Below are 21,474 nucleotides of genomic sequence, written 5' to 3' on the forward strand. Positions count from 1 at the left end.
CTTTTTTTTACATCCATGAAATACTTCTGTGCATGAACAATAAATAACAAAAGCATGATATATAGATTTTTTTTATTACAATTATCATCTGTTTTAGCCTTATATTCCAGTTTGTACATTTATACAAATTACAATGATGCTAACAATACAGTGACCCATAAATACACCACTCAACCAGGCATTTAAAACACTTTTGAAAAACTTGGGCCAGAGTTGGTCTGTCAATGAATTTCTGACACTGTCTTGGAAATATGGCTCCATACCACCAACTGCCAAAAGATTAAATGTTCATGCCACTGTTGCACAAAGCATACTGTGAACTCGAGGGGTATAAAAATAACCATTTAGTTGTTTTTTTTTAATTCTACAATATATACATTAATATGTTCACTGTTAAATAAACACAGTATAGACAGCTGTTTTTAAATATGCGTTAATATATTGTCACCTAACTGGCAAATAGAAATGCAAGAAGTAAACCTATAGAGATTCAAAGCAACCTGTGTCTTGCATCAACATTTGGTATGTTGAGTGCTGTGAAGTATCCAATAGAAAGCAAACTGCTACTGTGTTTTAAAAGCAGACTTGAGAAGCAACAGTGGAGCAGAGCAATACAAAACTGGAGATAAAGAGGTGAGGAACTTTTATGAAATTATGCAGTTTTTCCCCTTGTGCCCTTTTTTCTTTTTGGTCTTAGTCCGTAGACCATAAGGAGGTGAGGACATGCCTGCCACAGGGCTTGGCAAGTCATCAGTATAGTAGTGTCTATGGGGCCTTGGCTGGGGGATGGGCTGACCCAGGAAAAAGCCCTCTTCCTCAGAATCAGAAGAGGAAGAAGAGCAGGTAGAACACCAATCGTCATCCTCCCCGTACAGCCCCAAGAACCTCTCCATGGCTGGACCCTGTAGCCCGTAGTCTGACATAGCAGCTGGATTCGGGGCACCATGAATTGCTTGGTGCCCCTTGGGCCTTTGGGTGTTCCCTCTATGGTCAACTTTGTAGCACATTTTGGCCCTCTCCTTGGGCAGTAAGTTAAGAGCATTGTCAGAGCGAGACTTGCGACTGCGATGCCTCCTGTTGTGGTGGTGGTGGCGCCCAGATTGAAGTTCCTGGCCCTGTTCCTCAAAGTGATAAACTCGTCGACGTGTTCTTTCACTCATTGGAGGCTGGCGCACAGGGAGATCACAATAATGCCCATTGTCCACCACATCATCAGAGAATTTGACCTGCTGGGGCCGAGACTGTGAACGTGTCCTCCTAATAGCAGGTACGTGAGGTTTGGGTCTGTCCACTGGCAGAGGAGCCTCCACATCCTCCGGGACATTTTCCTCAAACTCTTCCTCTTGCTCCGACACAAGGCTCTTCAGGGAATTGGCACTTCTGTGTAACATCGAGGAGTTGAGAGTCCCCATATTGCTGGTTTTCTCACAGTCTTCTGTCTCCAGTTCATGGAATCCTTGCAGGGAAAATACCAATTGTCTATCTTTACTATCGCCATCTACAGAAGCCCCTGGAGAGAAAAGAGAAAAATCAGATGCATTTTTTTTTTAATGGATTGAGCACCATAACATATAAAACATCTAAATTCTGATGCAACATGTCATGTCGACTCACCAGTAATATTTGATAGTGCCAGTGAGTCCATAGAGTCTCTGACACTTGGATCTGTTTTCTTGAACTCATCTGTGATGCACTCCAAAGAGTCATTGTACCATTGTTGATCCTCTCCCTGAAAGCCTCCTCCAGCCCCATGATCCAGCTCCAACTCCTGGATCTTTCGGCTGCTCGCTGGACCTGGATGACTACCGTAAGCTGAGTCCCCAAGCCCATCCTGTGACTGGGCCCAGTACATTTCAGACTGGTACTTCTTACTTGCCAGGCTCCCTCTTCCTCCTCCACCACCAATACCAGGTTTGGAAGACTCCTGCTTAAGCTTGGCATCCTTTTCAGTAATCCAGAAATCAGTGGGTCTGGATTCATTACCTTGCTGGAAGACTCCGTGTTCCCCAAATTTTAAGAGGAGTTGAGTCATGTAGTCTTCATGCTCAGCCCACTCCTCCCCCTGATCCTCAGGCGCCTCATTCTCTTCCGTACGTCCCCTCCAGAAATGTTCATCAGATAAGTTCAAGTGGTCAAGCTTGTTGGTCAGGGTATCATCAGCGTTTCCACTGAAGCCAGGGAACTTGTAATTGACAGAGGGAGAGAAGAGGAGTGACTGTCTGCATTGGTCGGCTGAACGACTGCTTTTACCCATGCGTACACTGCGGCGAGATTCACGTGATCGTGCTGACTGAAAGGCAGAGTCGGAGGAGTCAGAGGCATGCACATCTTCCCCAATGCTGCAGGCCTTGGAGCAATAAATGTGGCCCTGGTGTGGCAGGAAGGGGCAGCCAAGTAGGGAGTTCTTGCACTGGACACAACTAAAGCAGCTCTCAGTTGCGTGCCAGTGGAGCCCATCATAGGTCATCTGAGCATGATCAACTCCTGGGAAAAAGGGAAAGTCAAGATCATTAGCTCTACTACATTTAAAGCTAAACAATCCCGATAGATTTATTTATTATTTTCTTTTCTTTTTTAACTCCAGAAAATGCATATCTTACCAATATGTTCTCCGCAGGCCTCACAGTACTCAGCATAGAGAGACTCGAAGCAGCCACAACAATATGGTCTGCCATCCTTCATGATATAGCGTTGGCCTCCAAGAATTGTCTCGCATTCAAAACAGGAGAAGTGCTTCATGTGCCAGTGGCGCCCCTCTGCCTCTGTGCACTCATCAGCAAAAATAATCTGTCGAGGGAGAGAAATAGATTACACAAACCTGTCAGTTCTGCAATTATGTTTGTTTGTGAAGGATTCATTTGTGACAGTAAAGATCGAAATTAAATGTAAATGATATCCCGTCGGGATTTTGAAAGGCTATTCAAGTTAAACCTATTCCTTCACTGCTGCTTTTGTTTCTTTCTGTATTTTAGTCTCGTGGTCTTACCTCATCACAGGATGAGCAGCGTGGTTTAAGTAGCTCAGCGTGATGCCTTCCACAGTGGATCTTTCCATCATGGTAAAAGTAGATCAAATCCACCAGCAGCTCGCTGCACATTGAGCAGGCAAAGCATGCTGGGTGCCAGCACAGCCCAGAGCCTGCCCTCGAGGCAAACACGGCCATTTCTCCACCGTTGATGTTTTCACCACACTGCAATTGACAGAAGTGATTAAAATGATGATTGAAGCATCCTATGCTGCCTCTTAAGATGCCCTATAGCTGTAATTACAAATATGTGGTTGTTGCATTTACTCTACACAATTGCATCATGAAAGCTTAGGCCATGGCCATAGTTGCTCCTCAATTAACACAAATTTTAGCCTCTATCCATCAGAACACACACTTCCGAGTGCAATTGTTCTTTTGTTAAGGGCCTAAAAATGTGGCTTATGCTATTGAGCCTTCCAATCACAATGTCCGGACTGCAGTCCCAGAGTGCCTGACTGTTTTATAACCAAACCTATAGTTCAGTCCATGGTTTGAGGACATGCCTTTATAATAAGTTTTATATACTAATGAATGCACAAAAGTTACTATGATTTTATTGTGTTCATTGGCACATATATCATTGTAAATACTTAGAACACTGTAATGAGCCACTCCAAACATCTCTCCAAGGAAAAATGTCTGCAAGGCTGAAAATTCTGCTTTTTTTAAAAAAGAATCTGTTATATGGCATGACAGACCCTATAGGTTCTTTGACTGCATTCCTTCTGTGTTTTAGCTAAAACCACATCCAGCAAAAACCAAGAACCCATGTAAGAAATGTACAGAGGACAGGCAGCCAACCCTTTTTCGACATATTAGTTCCTATACTTGGAAACAAATTGACTCAGAGCCCCTCTCCTCTCCATATTATCAGTAAATCATGCACTGGTTACGTACATGCTCACAGATGCTGTTCGGAAGATTGCGAGGCAGCAGTTTTACTGTGCCCCTTCCTAGAGCTTCCTTCTTCCTCTGGACACTGAACATGAGGAGTTCCTTCTTCTCCTCCTCACTGAGGGACTGGCAGTAACGCACCTGGGGGGAAAAAAAGTAAGAACAACGAAAAGTTATGGTTAAGGACAACTTCACAATCACATTTCTAAATAAAGAAGTGAGATTCCTTCTCTTAAAGGCCTCAATGCGAAAGTCTGCTGGGATTATAATTTTGTTGAAGTGGTTGAAGGGGACCTTTTCATCTTCTGAAAGATTCAGCTAGATAGTGTGTTACATGATTATAAATGTAGATGGGTATGATCGAGGACAGCATTCAACATGCTCTGGTATGCACAAAGGTATTTTTTACCCCAGCTTGTCCTTCCTACACCCTTGACTCCACCCAAAGCCCCTGATTGAGAACATAATTTCCTTAAGCTCCAACAAGAGGCAAAGCAGACGTTTACACAAACAAGGCTTGTGTTTAGAGTGAAATCAAGAGGGCGGGCAACAAAGGAAGAGAGATAGCCAAGTCGAACTGTGGTGCCACTGCGGTGATGGCATCATATAAAGCCTCTTTCAACCAGAGTCCCTCTCTCCCGCTGAGCAGTCCTCGTAAAAACCACTGCTATGAAAGGAATCCTGCTGGTGGGGGCTCCTTGCAAACATCATAAAATCATCAAGTCAAAAGTCACATTGTGCCCACTCTACATGTCGACACGATTGTGGAACAAAAATCCCCCAGTGTGCTATCAACGTGACTGCCAAGGATTCCCAGAAGTGAGGTGGCACGGAGATGCAGCAGTTGTTAATGCGGTGGGTTAGGCTGGCAACAGCAGACACAACTATTCAAACATACTTGGAAGTGGCTGAAATGAAATGGCCTGCTGAGATGAGTTTTTTTAATACTTTCATTTAAAACATACAGTACATAAAAAATATTCTCACCTCATTATCATGTGGTGGAAGTTGGTAGAGGAGCTGCTTGATTCTAAACTTCTCTCCTGGACTGTTCACATAGGGGATCTTATCCTCTGGCAAACAGGAGAAATATAACTGTACCTGAGGTCATAGAACAAAAAAGCAAGTTTAAGCATAGGATCATTGTGTCTGGTGCAAAGAAGTTGGAAAGAACTTTAATAATGTGTACAAGGTTTTTGTGAACCTGATGAAAACAATCTAGGAATATAACTTGATAGGCTTTAAACACTTCTTTAGCTGAACTGAAATGTTCAATGAACAACCATTAAAGACAACTGAAACCCTTTCCAAGTTAGACATTTTCAAGATTGTTTTCTATCATTCATGAACATATATCTGTAACTGGCTTTACAAGAAGTAGAGTTGTTTAACCAAAAACTTTCATCCATCTAATATTTTGCAGTAGATCATAGTTATGGTCTTGGATGAGCAGCCCATTTTTTCAAACACATTTTGTTTTTCCAATGAACCAAACACTAACACATTAATTTATGATAAGACACATTCTGGGACTGCTCTGTGTAAAATATATGAAAGACCAACTTTTTATTATGCACATTTTGTGTCCTAAACCCCCAAATCAGCTATTTTTAAATAACAACACATGGCATTAATGTTTTGATGATGGCATGGGAGGGGGGAGTTACAGTCTTCATAAATCAGTTCTTAAAAAGTCAAACAGGTCAACAGGTCAAATCAGTTTAAAGGTTGTATTTTTCCAGTCATATGCTTGTCTCTATAGGGATAGGACAAAGCAGCTTGTTGCATGGCACTTTGACCCTTGGGGCTGGCCACTGAAAACTAAACTTTATGAGGGAGGGGCTATTACAGCCTGCTAGATAAAAAGGTGGGATGGGCTCTTTTTGTGTGTTCCGCTGGCTTCCTGCAGCTTCAGTCGTTGGGGTTGGGGGGGTTTACAGCAACTTAAACTGACAATCAAACCTATCGTTTGCCCCCGATCATAAATTATGCACATTTTGATGCTGCTATTACCCCTAATCCACCTCCCAAAGGGCTGGGTAACAGTCTGCTATCAACCAAGCCCTATGTGTGTCCTCACTGTAATGATGACCCATAATACTTGGCTCATTCAAGGCAATGGCTGCAGTAAAGACATTACAGTTGACCCATGCATTTCCAAAACAAAAGGCCCTGCATGTTTGGGATTTAAGGTTCTCTATTGCTGTGAACCCATCTCCTCCTCATTGCTTCCATGTGTGTCGTTTAACAAGGGTTGCAGGATAAGGAGACATGGAGATGAAGAGAGAATCACAGCAAGAAAAGGAAGAAAAAATGAGAAGAAAAAATACTGCAAATTGGGAAAAGCGCCACATCAAACTGGCTGCCCTGCGGACACAACTAACTGCCTTGCCTCTGTTTGTGGAAGAGAAGGCTTGTTAAAAGATGGCCGCTTGATTACTGATTCTGCCACCAGTGGTGGGCTTAACCCACCAAGTCCTCTTCTTAACAGATCCCTGATAATGACAAGCAGACTTTGCCATACCACAGTTTCTATATAAAAGTAAACACATTCTGCCTGTAATTGGCTGCAATGCAAAGCCTAGACAAGTCTGCCTCAAATAAAACAAACAAGCTAAAGTTTTAAGAAATAGGTTGTCTGACCCTTAAGAGCCATCATCAGAAGATTGAAGTTGGTATTTGGATTCACCAATGTCCTAAATAGCTCTTAACTGGGCCAGAAAAATGGGCTCAGGGCTGCTTTTAATTCCCTAGTCATCAAGATATAATATTATTCGCTGTAGTTATTTGGGAAACAAGGATTGTTGAACTAATGAAATCCCCGGTCCCAAAAATATAGAGTACAATTTATGCTTCAAGGTTTCTTTGTAGTACAAGAGAGCTGACGCAGGCTTAATAAAGCTTAGCTCAAAACACCTTCCTTCACCTTCAAAAGAATAGTTTGTTTTGATATTTTGCTCACCTGTTCAGGCCTTAAGCCAGGTGGTACCCAGGCGTACTCCTCCAGCGCACACCCTGAGTCATCATCAGAGGTGGAGCTGCGTTGAAAACCAGAGGTCAGCTTACTGACTTTCTGCTCCATCATCAAGTCGCGTTGGCGTGCCCCGCCCTGGAAGCCAGCCGCCGACACTGCCGCACTAGCCAGGCTCATCGGTGTGTCTTTTTACTAAACAGACAAGAAATAGAACCGATTTGGAGGGGGGAGGGGTGTAAGAAGATGAGGGAAGATGGAGGAAGATGAGAAAATAAAAAAGTTACTCAACAAGCCATTACTTCAGTAAAACCCCAGATAACACCATCTCATTTAGTTTCCTCATGTCAGTGCAATTTTACAGAGGGTAACCACCAGCTGAATCATAGTACCAGTTTTTCACGAGACCCATAGCTGCCTCAAAGGCCAATTATGGTATCTGAATAAGCTGTTCTAGGTGCTCTTCTAGTGATGAGCACATTGTGATAAACACACTCATAAAGAGAACTATACCCTTTCACTGCTATTGTGGTGGCTGTTTAAAATGTGCCTTCCTAATGTGGCTTTTGGGTATTTGGAAACCATTTGGAAATTCCCAAAGCTTAATAACAAACATATAGCTATTCTTAAATGGAAAGCCAATTCAGAGTTGCTTGTATGTATCGGGCAATGGACGTCTCATTCCCTCTCAAAATGTTCATCTTTACTGTTACTCTTGTGCTGTGAAGCTAAGGTCTGCTTGAGTCATCATTTAGCTTGCTGAGGCGCTACGTCATCCAATGTGCCAAAAGGGGCCACCTCAGGAGATCTAATGCTGGCTTGATCAGTTGAGCCTGAGGTCTGTATAAACACAGATCTGGCCTTAAGACACAGCCACCATCTGGGGAATGTCCTCAAGCCTGGTCTTTCCCTTCATCTCCCCTTTTTCTTTGGACCGTTTGTTTTCCAACCTGCTACACGAGTGTCTGATCATCCTTTCATCTTTGAGATGGACAGAACAACAAGACAGGTGGAGCTGTTGGACAGGGGAAGATAGATGGGGGGGGGTGTTTGACTGAATTGATATTCAGTTGAATACTGGCAATTGAACCGAGGGAATAAGATAGAGCAAGACTAGCACAGTGTTGGCCCATTTGTGTGTGGTGACCTAGGTCAATGCTTTTTTTTTTTTTTTTTTTTTTTTTTATACATATCTTTACTTTAGCAGACATGACTCTTGTCCAAACAAATTAATACATAATTAGTGTGGACCCTAAATGGAAAAAAATAAGCTAAATAGAAGCAAAGGAACCATTGAGTTGACAGATCAGACAAATTATTCAACATTGGGATAAAATGAGTTATATGGTGGTATGGATCTTTCCTAAAATCTCCACAATTCTACTGGTCATGCCCAACTCAAAGTTTTAGCAAAAAAACCACAATCTTATTGACTCAAGCAAGAGTGAGTGCTGTTGTTACAAATAAGACACCATTTTTAAGAGGAAGAATACGTAATTTTCTTTCACCAATTGCTTAATCTCACTTTAAATGGTAATTTGTGACGTGCAGTTTGAAAAACCAGTGAGTCAGTGATTTCTTCTGGTAGAGAAAATGGGAGCGTTCTACTTGGAAAAGAATATCAATTGATAAACTACTTTTATAGGCTAATAATGCAGATTTGTTAGTTATTAAAATAAATCACTTCCATAAACCTGCTTTAATAACCTAATCTGCTGTAAAGGACCAAATAGATACAGAGATGATGAATGTATGTCCAGTTGTGGCCATTTCTCACAGGCCAAGGGCTCTAGCTGAGATCAAATGGGAGCCCAGCAAGCGTCCAGCAGCCTGGCCCTTACACCACCTCCCTCAAACCTCAACCCCCTATGGCCAGAGAGGGCACTAAGGGCCGCAGAGAGACAGCTGAGAAAACCCGACACAATCGAGTGCAGCCTTTGAACACGGGCGGGACATTAGAGCAGTCTTAAAATCTGAGCGCTCTCCTGGAATGATACATATGCCTGGCTGGGTGGGAGTGTGCAACACCGATGCATATATGAGGAGGGAATGCATATATTTATGTCCGGTCAACGCTGACACATGCTTCTAAAGGCTAAGCTGGTCCACACTGGCACACATATAACAATTTCAACTGTCACTCAACTCATGCTCATGTATCAGCTCTTTCTTATAGAGTGGCACAATAAACCCTTCTACAGATGATTTAGTATGGCGTGAACAGCATACCGGGCCAGTCAGCTACTAACCATTCAAAATACTTATCTTCCACAAGGACATGTCGGTCCCTGTGGCCTTGTCGATGCCAAATAACATACCCACCTCTAGCTTGCCCATCAGAGCTAAGTATGATGGATAGTAGCATCCATGCCTTCATTGTACCACAAAGTGTCAAGTCAGGCAGATTTGCTTGTGACACATACTATTACAATGCCACTGATATCCTGAACAATGGTGCCTTTGTAAAGGAATCCACTGAAGGCGTGTTACATCAAGAGAATAGATACTTTAGTCTTTTTGTCTCCTGAAGATGTGCTGCATTATCTCCTCATACAAGACAGTTCAAGCCCTCAAACTCCGATAACCTGTCTGCAGAAAAAAGAATGGTGACAAATAAGAGAGCATCTTGTTCCATTCACATTTATTGACTTGCAAATGAGACCAAAATAACCTGCAAAAATGTGGCCTTGTTTGAGAGCAGCTTGGGTTTCATTTGGGAGATGGCTAACTATAGACAGGTTGAGTCAAGATTGAAGAGACTCTGACTTTCACGGCTTCATTTTTTTATCAGACGCGCATTCACTCATGCACAACATTTGTTAGAAAGATGTTTACTTTCACATGTTGGCCAAGCCTTGGTTATGATGTACCACAAAGTGACTCACAGGAATGTCAGGCTTGAACTTAAGCCAGCTTGGGAAGAGGAATAAAGGATTTCTCCTGCTCATTGCTTAGCAAAGATCTTCTTGCATGCTAATTTTTCCTTTTAAGTTCTGTAGATCACCTCCTTTGATTTTGCCAACCACGCTTCCTTAATTTTTTCGAAAGGCAGATGCACTGAGCCAACTTAAACAATCATACTTTTACTGACTTGCCAAGTCACTGACTCATCACTTGTTCTGGCTTATAAAGTTTTTCACCCAACAAGGAGCCTATGGTTTATGAGATTAGTTTTAACTCCCATTCTCACTGTTCTGCTCCCCCTGCCCTTCCCTCCTCCCACACTAGCCAGACCCCTGTGGTCTCGAATGTTTAACAGCCCCACACTCTTTGTAAAGGTGCTTGTTAACATGGCTTTGGGAGCTGCAGGCCTGCATATCTGACTGATCTGCCCACAGAGGGCCAGAGGGTGTTGGGGGTGCTATCAAACTTAGGCTAAAATGGGGTGACTGACATGTAAGAGAATGTTAATGTCCCTCGTTCCACAAAAGAGAGGAAATTCAAGTGAAGGTAGGTGGGAGAGGGAAGCTGGAACACATGACTGCTTTGAATGGGTTTTTAGTGATTGAAGATTTACAAACATCCCACAAGCCCGATAGAATGAAAGAAAGCACTGTGCTCAAGAAGAGTTGACAATGACTCTTAAAGTATGGTTACAGATAGGCTTTCCTTCGAACAGGATCAAAATGAACAAGTGGTTGCTATCTTGATCCATCAAAGAACACAGTAAATGCCAGTTTGAATTGGCCCAGACTCTGTGTCATGTGGATGTAAAGTTATTTCTTTCTTTTTGGAATATAACCTCTCAGAGGGATCTCATTCTGTAAGAGACCAATAAATAAAGGCACCAGTGACATTTTTTATTAGTATCCAACAACAGTTAAGCAATAGTCCCTAAAACCCAGACACTGGGGCAGTGGATGAAAAAGTCTTAAAGAGAGTGCAGAGGAAAATATAAAGCTTCTGGTCTGAATTACTGAGTATTCCCTTTAGGAAGTGGATGATGGACATGCAAACAACTCAACACAGGGCTCTCTGTCAGTTTGGACCAGGCCAACATGTTTGACTTGGCTCACGAGAGCTCAGAAATGCAGGACAGGCTCTACTTGTAGAGGAAAAACAAGATTTTCTGTTCATAGTGCCTCTGAATTCCTGCTGAGACAAATCTGTTTTTATGTCAGACAAGATGTGTCTTAAGAAAAATACACAGCTCCCCCCACCGCCCTGCTTATCACGAATCTGTGCAAATGACAGCCTGTCGTTTGCTTACTTAATGTAAAACAAAGATAGGCAATCCAAGGAACTGAAAGTGTCAAACTGGAAGACAGATCACATCAGTTGACTTTTCAACCAGAAGCTTCTTATTTAGACCTTAGTGAAAGAGCATGTATGATTAAACTTGTAATTAAATCATCCATTCAACAACTGAACAACTACCTTTGAACTAATACATGTAAAATCTGTTTACAGAAGAATTGAAATGTGTCACCTTGAAATGGCTTAAGTAGTGTGCTGTGGAAACGTCTGAGAAGAGACCCAGAGAAGAGCCTGGATTAAGCAGTGTTGAGGTGTTACATGGCTGGAGTTTGGTCAACTCGTTGAAGCCTCCTCCAGAGAAGTGTTTTTCTAAGACCAAATGGATGGGAGAATCATCCCCACAGAGATCTACGCTCTGGAGACCACCTGTATGCTGGCCAGACTGAACGATGACTTAGTACGTGCACGCGGCTCTCACATACGCACCAAACGCATAACTATCAAAGGAATTTTAACCAAAATGTACGGCAGCTGAAAGCAACTATATTTGATACTGTTTCAAAAGTCTTTCTGGGAGCAGATTTTGCATCACAGGGCGTTTCATAGAACCTGTTGAGTTGTATGTCTTGTATGTCATATTCACATTAAACTACATAATCCACAAGATTTCATGAACATGTCTTTAAAAATCTGAATCAGATTTTAGGCGACTTGTTTCATGTCGTTACTACGTTACAGAGCGATAGTTTAAAACTATACATTTTCTTTAAGCCTCACTGCAAAAAAGGCAAATTCCCCTGGAAAAAAACCCCGATAACATCTTCAGCGAATTTTGTGCCAATCTTACCTTAGCGTAGGCCAAGTCTCCTGAGGTGAGCAGGAAAAGGATCTTATCACAACTATATCCAGTAGTCCTAGATTCTTCTCCTGCCTCTGGCCTTCATATCTACACAAAGATCCTCAGAGCTCTAATTCCAGCACAGAAGCTGTCAGCCTTCTCTAGCAGATCTGTCAGCACAGTAACAGCCCATATCAAAGCCAAGACTGTAAAACAGACCGGGAGATGTCTGTCTGAGTGCGTGGGAGAGACTGTTTGAGAGGGTGTGTGCGTGTGCGTGTACATGCAAGAGCTCAACCAGATGGTCATCCCACCCTCACCAACCACTCCTCCTCTTTCTGTTCCTTCCCTACAATCAAGCCTTCTCAACCTCGGCCCGGCCCCCGGACCTCGGTGCAGCCAGTTACGGCAGGGTATGGGAGAACCAGGAGTCTCTCCTCTGCTGACCCTCCCCTTCCCACTTTGAACATGTGAGAACTATCGGTAAAGCTCCAGCTCAAAGGAGCTGCATTTAAAAGCAGCATAACAGCGATAGCAGAGCTCATTCAAACGACCTGGCCGCGCCAATCTCCACAACAGCTTTCACATGACATTCTTCGTCCTCCTACACTATCATCCTCTTAAAGAAGATGGTGAAAGTTACAGTCAGGCTTTAGTCTATCTAATGGTTTGTGTCTTTTTTAACACATGCCAAATTGTCAGTTACAGAGCATTGTTCACTAGATTCAGCTCTGTGATTATACACTGATTGTCGGATAAAGGGAACAAAAGATGCTCTAAGTAGCCGCTTTGAAAAAAAAGCAACTTCCCACCACTGACACTATCCTATCTCAGCCTCACATAACCCTTTCCTATGACTAAACATGATGTCAGCAAGTCACATTACATATAAATCACAGGCAGCCTATTGAAAGGAACTACTTAAACCACAAAGCTGTTATTATCAGCTTAACATAGCATGAGAGTGGGTTGAAAATGTCCATCACTGTTAACCTCAACTTTGTTAAGTCATGCTAAATGCATGCTGTCACTATACTATGGGATTATGTGTTGTCATTCTGTAAATTGTTCAAACTTGAACAGTCACTGACTACTTTGATAATCTAAAAGTCATTTTTAAAACAACATTTGACTGGTTTCATTTTCAAAAGTTGTATGATCTGCTGAGTATTGTTCTGTTTGGATTGTAGCAGAGAAAGAAAAAGCTTTTTCATTTCGCTAAATGTAGCTAATCTTTATTTATTTATTGAATATATTAAATTACGACAGTGCACATTATATCAGCAATATACTGTATGACGATGTCATTATGCTGGAATTTGCCCAATAGCATAATTTTATCCGTAGTCCTAAAACAACTCCATACAAAAAGGTAACTTTTTTTTAATTGCAGGAATACTCACGGGACAGTCAATGACAGAACACACACAAACACTGGGCTTTAGAAACTTTTCTGGAACAATATTTGTGTTGCCTAAATTAATGAAATATAATTTAATGTACCAAACTGAGCCTTCTGAAACTAAATTTACTTCAAAAAGGGGGAGGATGAAGTTGACCTCTGCCTCTCCTTCACCTCTGCAGGAATGTTAGAACATGATTCTCTTCCTGTTGCCTCAGAAAACAAAAGTAGTCAGTTCGGGTCAAACTCTGGACAGTTGCACCTTTTGCATCCTTTGGTTTCAAAGTCAAAGTGTTACTTTCTCCCCAAAGGACATGTTTTCTGGTGGACGTGATTGTGTTTCAGGGGAGGAAAAGATCATCATTTTCAACTCAATCATTTAACTGTAAAGGCTTTACATACTTTAAAACTGTAAAGAAAGCAGTTTTACATTTTACTAGAAGGCCAGGAATCTATTACCACAGCTAGAATGGCTTTATTTATTAACATTCACGTTTAGGCAGCTGTTTAATTTTGTGGGGATGACATCATGGTATAATTGTGTAAATGAGAACACGTGTGAAGCTTGAACACTGCAGGGTTTTTAAAGTTTAGGCTTATATAACAGAGTTCAACAAGGTCATTACTGATTTACATTCATGCACATTTCTGCCAACTATTTAATGATCCCACACAAACTAACAGCATATTGCATAATTTATGCTATATGTTAAACTTCTTAGAACAACATGTAAACTGGTCAGAAACCCTTCAAGAACACTTGTGTAAGCATACAAAAAATATAGCCTCTCATTTCTTGTTTGACTCTTTTGTGCATGACTGATGGTCTAAGACTGGATGGCACTTTGTCACACCTCACATTCACACCAATACGTGTTGAAATATCAGTGCGTGGGGGTTGATTGGTGACTGTCATTTGAATTATAATGTGGCTTGCATATCTTCTTTTCATTAGTAAAACAAAGCATTTAAGCAAATATTTATCATAAGGAAAACAAAATGATTGGTTCTCAGGCGCTTACAGACGCCTGCATATTGCAGAAACCCTGGATGTGTGTTGGTCTGTGGACAAAGCCATTGTAGCAACCAAGTCCACTCAGGAGAGAGACACGCATTTGCAAATGTCAAGCTTTTGTCCTGTAAAAAAGACTCTGCACCCTGCTCCATTAGCAATTCTTAGAGGGGAGGGACACCACAGCATCCTGCCTTGTAGGATGGGGGATTCAAGAGTTGTAAAGCTAAGATGGTTAACAAATTCTTACAGAAGATAGAACGCTAATTTAGCAAGTCTAGCGTAAGGACACGTTTGTACCTAATTGAAGAGTGTAGATAATCATTTGCATGCTAGCTCGGTGTGCGACGTTTGGTGCCATATTTGAAGCCCAAGGGAAAAAACTGCTCTTAAAGCTGATAGCTGTTTGTGGGGTTGAATGACATACTTGACATTTGTAAATTTATTTGCCACAGGAGATGCTGGCCAGCAGAGCCCCTTTATTTAGACAACACCAACCAATGTTGGGATAAGCATATGCTATATTTTTAAAAATGGTGACACATCTCTGCAATAAGCAAGGCACTTTGTTTCAGAAGTATTTTATGATGCAACATATACTTGATCATCTGCAAAATGCACTTTTAAAGTTGAGTTAGGTTTAAAGAAGGCATCAATTGGAAAAAAAACTTTTGAAACTCAAAGGCACAACATGTTTCACTAAAATTGTAAAGGGGAATCAGTGGACTTTGACAATGAACTTAAGGCACCTGTTGATTATCTTTAGTCTAGCAACATCTCGAGTCTCATTCTGAAATCTATAGTTAGAAGTAGCTTGTTGCGCAGTTCAAGGTTCGCCTCAGATAGTTGAATAATATTAATTCAAACAAGTCACGCATCCCTGACCTCTGACCCTGAAGATCACCAGATGACCCATAAATCTGTGACCCCAGGGCTTTATGGCCTTTTCCCCTGTCATAGCCACAACGACCTGAACAGCACCTCACACCTGGTCTGCACCTTCTCACCGCTGTAAAAAAATAAAAACACACCCTATGCTAGCGGCGTGGTAGTCTGTGACCAGCATGCCCTGACAATAACAGGATAGGGATGATCATCATCAGAACCAACGCCCGACGATAAAGCTGCATTCTTCTCTGGTCCAAACATGTTCTGAAAAAAGGGGACCCATAAAACAAAACATTCTAGGTAAAGCTGAGTACTGCATCTTACAGTTATCCCAACCTATGGACGCCAGCCTCAATCCACATTCCTATTCAGATTGCCTCGTCATGATGCAAAGTTTACCCCCATGTGAGGTCTTTATTTCAGCATTAAAGTTAAGAAGTCATAATGGTGGCACCAAGTTGTCCCACCTCTGTTCAGCAATCACAGGTAGTAACAGAGGTGTTAAAGGGGCAAGACACGGTTACTGTAAGACAGAGGAGCCAGCAGATTCTTCAGAAGTCCTGCTCCTGTAACACTGTGAGGCAATGTTAAATCACAGACTGGGACACGAAGACTATGCCTTTGCAGACTCAAAATTAAAAATACAAAGACATCATAACAGCTGTTTTTTGTTACACCACTGTTGCGAAATCACAATCTGAAAAAAGTTTAAAAGTCGGTTTTAAAGGGTCACATTTAAGTCCCATAAAGTGCCATAAAAAAAGGTACCAAAGGGGGCAAAGGGAAGGTCAGTCTCTAACTTACTGTCATTGATGACCATTGTTTAGAGCACCTCTCACTGGTGTGTGAGCTACCTTATAAAGAGTAGGACTTCTCAGGGTTTAAATGACTTGCCAACGGGTATTAGCAGGACACAGGCCCAACAATAGCTTCAGTTATAAAGGCCAATAAAAGCCTATCACTCTACTGTAATAACAATCCTTTTTACGCCTCAGAAGAGGGAGGAAAAGGTCAACTGGTGGAGCAGTCAGCACATTGATATTGACTTAGCTAGATTGGCGCTGACAAACTCAGGTCAGACCGTGGGCTTGTTAGCCCTATAACCCTCACATAACCCCTTTTACTGTTTCACTCTGACACATTGAAGGCAGCTGAGGGCAAGGCTTAGATCTGAGCTTAATTTCTGACATTTAGAAATTGAATTAAAGTGAAATATCTGCTCACGTGACACTTGAACTCACTAAAGATGATGTGTTTCTCAGTGTTTCTCAAGAACACTGAAAATGAAAAAAAAAACTCAACGAACAAAGGGAAGGGATTCAAGGTTTATTGGACTGAACGAATAATGAGATGTGGTTACCTCTGAACTCTCCAACTCTGACTAAAAAATCCAATTTACTGACTTACCAAACAGAAAGAAAAAAAGGTCAGAATACTCCCTCTGTATTTAATTATTAGAATGAGTGTGTAATGCTATTGCATAAAACCAACAACATTAACTTATTAAGTGGATGATGTCACTTTAAACAGCCTTGATATATTATGGGAAACAATCCATGACCTTAATGCCTATCAACCCATTTACTTTTGCTTTATTAAATTTGTAGGAACCCTGTCACCTATGATGTTATTCATGATTATCCAGTTTTCCTTTGAGTTACCTGTAATGTGTAACAAATAAAAACTCTGCAGTGCAGAACCTGACGTCAACACCCTTGTTGCTTCTTCACCGTATTAAATGTACGTCGCTGTGTAGCCGCCAAACATCGCAGAGCTGTACGACTGGGACGGCTCATATTTTACCCTCAATTTGACACCCTCTCACCTAGTTGTAAAAGCCGGACCTCATTGGGGAACAATGGGAAGTGGAGCGACAGAGCTCCTGGGGCTGTTAAAGGGAGGAAGCCCCTTTATTTGAGGACACTATAACTCAACAAAAGCCTGTGGTTGTCTGCACACAGAGCGGACCGAGGATGAATGGATTGCTCTTACACTCCTCACTTCCATTGACAAAAGTACTGGATCAGCAAAGGGCAGAGCCTGTCATGTGTGGTCTCCGTGGGCAAACTGTGGACAATGCAGATGTAATATTACAAAACAGCCACTTTAACCGATGAGTTAAAGCGGCTTTCAAATCCATTTTTTATTTCTTCAAAAGAGCTTCCACATCAAAAAATGTCAAGTTGTGTCAAAACAAATGTGATTACTCTTGTTCAAACACTACCTTGTCATTGACCGTGCTCAACACTTAAAGACTTCCCTACATTTTTAGCTGATGGCCTCACACACACCAGAAAGCGTAACTCACACACCACTTAAACCTCACACCTCACACATCTGGATTTTCCTTCTCAACTTTCCACAAAGTTCAACCGTATATCCTTCTTATGGCAAGAAAACGATTTCCTGTGTGTTTCCAGCCCCGGGCTCAAACAGACACATGAATAAGACCGCCGTAACAAAACAGGCAATAATCGACCAAGACCTATGAGCAAGTCACTGTAAAAAGAGAGGATGCCGTTTATTTAAAGAAAGGAAAAAAGGAAAGAGAAAGTTGGCAATTCCCACACGTGGAAGCATTTTTCCTGAGCCGCACAGCTTCAAAAGGCAAACTGTGGAATCCAACAATACTCAAACAGTTAAGAGCTGCTCAGTCAGGATCCCACTAATGATTAACATTCCTGGAGAAACACGCTGTTACAGTCTTTTTAAAGCGTTCTAATTGAACACATGCTTCAGTGCCATAGCACAGAGGGAACCTCCATGACTGTGAGTGGGGATGCGTCTTTCCAGCTCTGCTTAATTGGACACAATTTAAGTCATTAAGATGGTAGTAAAAACAGCAGAAAGAGCAGCAGAGAGGCCCGATGATCTCCCACATGAGGCTCCCTGTTGCTCTAATGCTGTTGACCCTTTCACCTCCTCATGTGATTCACACTGTAACGTACAGAAAAATGAATCCGCCCTTATTACGAGATGTCCCACTGTAGATATTGTCCTGTTTATCTTTGAGAATTTACATTTACTAATAAGCAACATGTCTTTTCTAATGCATTCACATTACTGAAGATGACAGAAAGGTCATAATGTTTGGGGGACCTTTATCTGAGAACACACATATCTGGTCGCCTGACAATATATCATGTTCTATCGAAGAATTGAGCCATGCTCTTCATGCCAAAAGGTGGTAAGTCAGTATTGTAATACCTGATACGATGTTAGGTCTTCCACTGTAAAGTTTGCCTGTTGGCTCAGATTGTTTTTAGGCTGATAGGAGTTTGATGATTTAAGCACTGGTCTAGTCGATTTTTTGTATTTATTGAATGTTGGGGAGAAAATTCATTGGGCACATGTGAGTACAGCATTGTATTCTATAGATCTTTAATTAACCAATAACTGGCCAGGGACACCTCTGGCACAAACAACTTGAGTTGAAGGCCCTTTATGAGTGAAAAACACAGAATTGTTTAATGAAATCAATGAAAAAGTAACAATGCTTCATTTAAATCAGTCACAATCGGATCCAGGGTACCAGATGTTTTGTTTCAACTCAATAAATACAGCATGAAGATAAAAATGTGAGGTCCTTTAGCAGCTGTTTTCCACTTAACATGTTGAGCTATTTGTGTTTATATTAACAACCATTCAGATCCAATCTGCAGCCATCACTCAGTTTATAGGCCAGACATTGTGTCATTTGTGCCTGGGATCTGAGTGTGCAATGGAAAAGAGACACAAATGGCTGCCATATCACCCCCCCCCCCCCCCCCCCCCCCCCCCCCCTCAAATCAAGGGTATCAGGAGCTTATTCTTAGAAACCTCCCGACTGTGTATTATCTCTGTCAGTTTTTGTCAGCATCAGTGTGTTATTTTTTGGACAAGTTAATACTGAGGTCACTAATGACACCGAAGTATTTGAACTCTGCATTATGGGCCAGCATAAAGGAACACAAGACAAAAGAAATAGAAATAAAAGTACTCATAGAAATCCAAGAAGACTTTTGGTGAACTTTTCTTCCATTGAAACATCATAAAACTCTCCCTGACTGGTTATGATGTGCATGTCTGCCTGCGGACAAGACAAGCAGATGTACACATCTGGTGAGCCACTGCTCTTGTTTTCTTTGGCAGCCCAGCCCCTAACAGGAAGACAGTGCGAGCATAGCAAACAAAAGCTCGGCTCTTTGAACTGGCCTCTCACCAGGAGCTGCCGTCAGGTTGTTGTGGCCAAACGAACTGTTTCTGTGTCAGCTCAGCGGGCCTCGGGACTGCTGCTCTGCAAGACATGTCCTCAGTTCGCCTTTGTCAATATTGACCCATCTGAACGTTAGCCTACAACATAAACCTTTACTGTGATCTGTTTCCAACTGATAATAAAACATTCCATCTAAACTGAACTCCAGAGATAGCAAAGTTAAAATAGCCTTCAAATCTGTCAGTATCTACGAGTTGATCAAGATTGGAGGTGGGAGAATACAGACTGCAGACTCTGGACTTTAATGCTGATTTAAGCATCAAATACAACTAAATGGAATATAAATGCAATGTTCAATACTTATTATGGACAAATCAGCAATTCTGCAAGCACAATCCTGATAGGAAAGGAATATAAATGAGAATTCATTATAGACAACAAATATTCTAAATAGCTATTAAAACTTGCAGAAAGGAGCATTGTAGGATGCAACATGTAGATTATTTAACATAAGATCCAGAGAGTTTCAAGCAAATAATTTATTTAACACTTTGGCTAGGTAAATATATAATCTCAATATCCAATCCAAACCATTTTAAGGAGCGTCATGTTTATAACTAACAACAGTGAGCTCGTGATTATAATGTCAATCTGCAACACCTCTCAAGGGAAATGTTCCATTGCTTTAGATGAATTGGGAAAAGAATCTCCTCCAGGGGCAACATCAGTTCAAATCTGTTCCAAAGAGATTAAAGTTGGAATAAAGTGCTGAATTAAATTCCATTGTGTTTCAGGTTGTTGTTTTTTTACAATATATATTTTCATTGTTGTTTCAAATTATCTATCTATTTAGATCCCTATGATTTGTGAATATGGACAAACACATGTATGCGTACATTTACCTTTCAGAAATTCCTTTGTTGTTCAGATCATTTGCCCCGTAGAGTCCATTTTTAAGCCCTGCTGACCTTTTCCATATCATCCACGCTCACTGACTCCACCCCTGTGACAATGCCCACAGAGCAGGAGGGACTCGAGCCCCGGGAAGGGGAGAGATGTGTGTGTGTTGCCTATTTCCAGCCATGGGTCCGGAAAGCTTTAACTGAATCCCCTGTTGTGTGCCGGGGAAATGAGCTGGGCTTTTTAATGACTATCTCAGGGTAATATGTTTTCTTTTGCTCCTAGCCCTTGATGCCTGTGATTGCATGGATGGATCCCTGTATTTGTGCAGGACAAAGGAGAAAACATGACCCTCCTGCAGGCAGCCATGTGTGTGTCAGGCTAGGTCAGATACACTTTTCCAAAAGACTTCATCACCAGGGTTTCTGACGTTTGGCATCCCTATACATCTGTTATTCCCCTTTATCAAAGGCAGTCATGTTGATAATTACCACTTTTGGAGCACTGCAGTGTGGTTATTTTGCACCGTGCCTATACATGGTGGTGATAATGAAACATGTGTGTTGAGAGCAACTTTCATCATCATGGTGGTCTGATGGTTACCCCCACAATTACCCAGTGTGGTTACCAGATATCTGCAGGGGCATTAAACTCCAGTGTGAGAGCCAAACCTGTTTCCCTCTTAACATCATCCCCCAGCTCCTAATAAACAGAGTTGTGCCCGGAAGCCTTAAATCACTAGCTACTTTTAATCACTTTAGCATAATGCTTAGCATGTGGTTACAATGTGTGCCACTGCTGCAGGCGGATGCCCCAGACTCTCATACATGTGAATTGCACGGCAAGCACAATGTTAATAATCTTCCCCACAGACAGCATCAACCACAGTGGTTATCCTAATCTACACAGCCACACTGTAACAGTGCCCTAAATTTGACCATCCAGGCCACCGTCCATTCAGTCAAAACCTAGTAACCGCAGATTCTGGGACCACCGGCGATCAAACAAGTCATACTTCATCCAGCCTCCTGCCAACCCACCACAAACAGTTTACAGTCAACGTGCTCAGCTCTCTGCAGTTTGTCTCCGGCAAACCAAGTCCACGCCACATCTCCTCCGTGAAAGACTGGCCTCCTCTGACAGCTCCTC

General features: G+C 41.9%; 1 protein-coding gene across 6 annotated transcripts in view; it reads right to left on the reverse strand.

Annotated features, from left to right (window-relative positions):
- Positions 1-55: 55 nt before the first annotated feature.
- prickle1a (prickle homolog 1a) overlaps positions 56-21,474 on the reverse strand; it is a 78,629-nt gene continuing 57,210 nt past the window's right edge. For 5 of the 6 annotated variants that reach the window (XM_079346855.1, XM_079346851.1, XM_079346853.1 and 2 more), the window contains 7 exons: positions 6,885-7,088; positions 4,910-5,023; positions 3,926-4,063; positions 2,987-3,190; positions 2,601-2,787; positions 1,615-2,484; positions 56-1,510 (listed from right to left, as the gene is read on the reverse strand). In XM_079346855.1, the coding sequence (XP_079202981.1) occupies positions 645-1,510; positions 1,615-2,484; positions 2,601-2,787; positions 2,987-3,190; positions 3,926-4,063; positions 4,910-5,023; positions 6,885-7,073 (2,568 nt within the window). In that variant the 5' untranslated portion in view covers positions 7,074-7,088 and the 3' untranslated portion in view covers positions 56-644. Of the gene's footprint in view, positions 1,511-1,614; positions 2,485-2,600; positions 2,788-2,986; positions 3,191-3,925; positions 4,064-4,909; positions 5,024-6,884; positions 7,089-11,937; positions 12,227-21,474 lie in introns of those variants that run through there. The other variant, XM_079346856.1, reaches the window with a different exon arrangement.

Source organism: Symphodus melops, assembly GCF_947650265.1.
Source record: "Symphodus melops genome assembly, chromosome: 6".
Classification (NCBI taxonomy): Eukaryota; Metazoa; Chordata; class Actinopteri; order Labriformes; family Labridae; genus Symphodus; species Symphodus melops.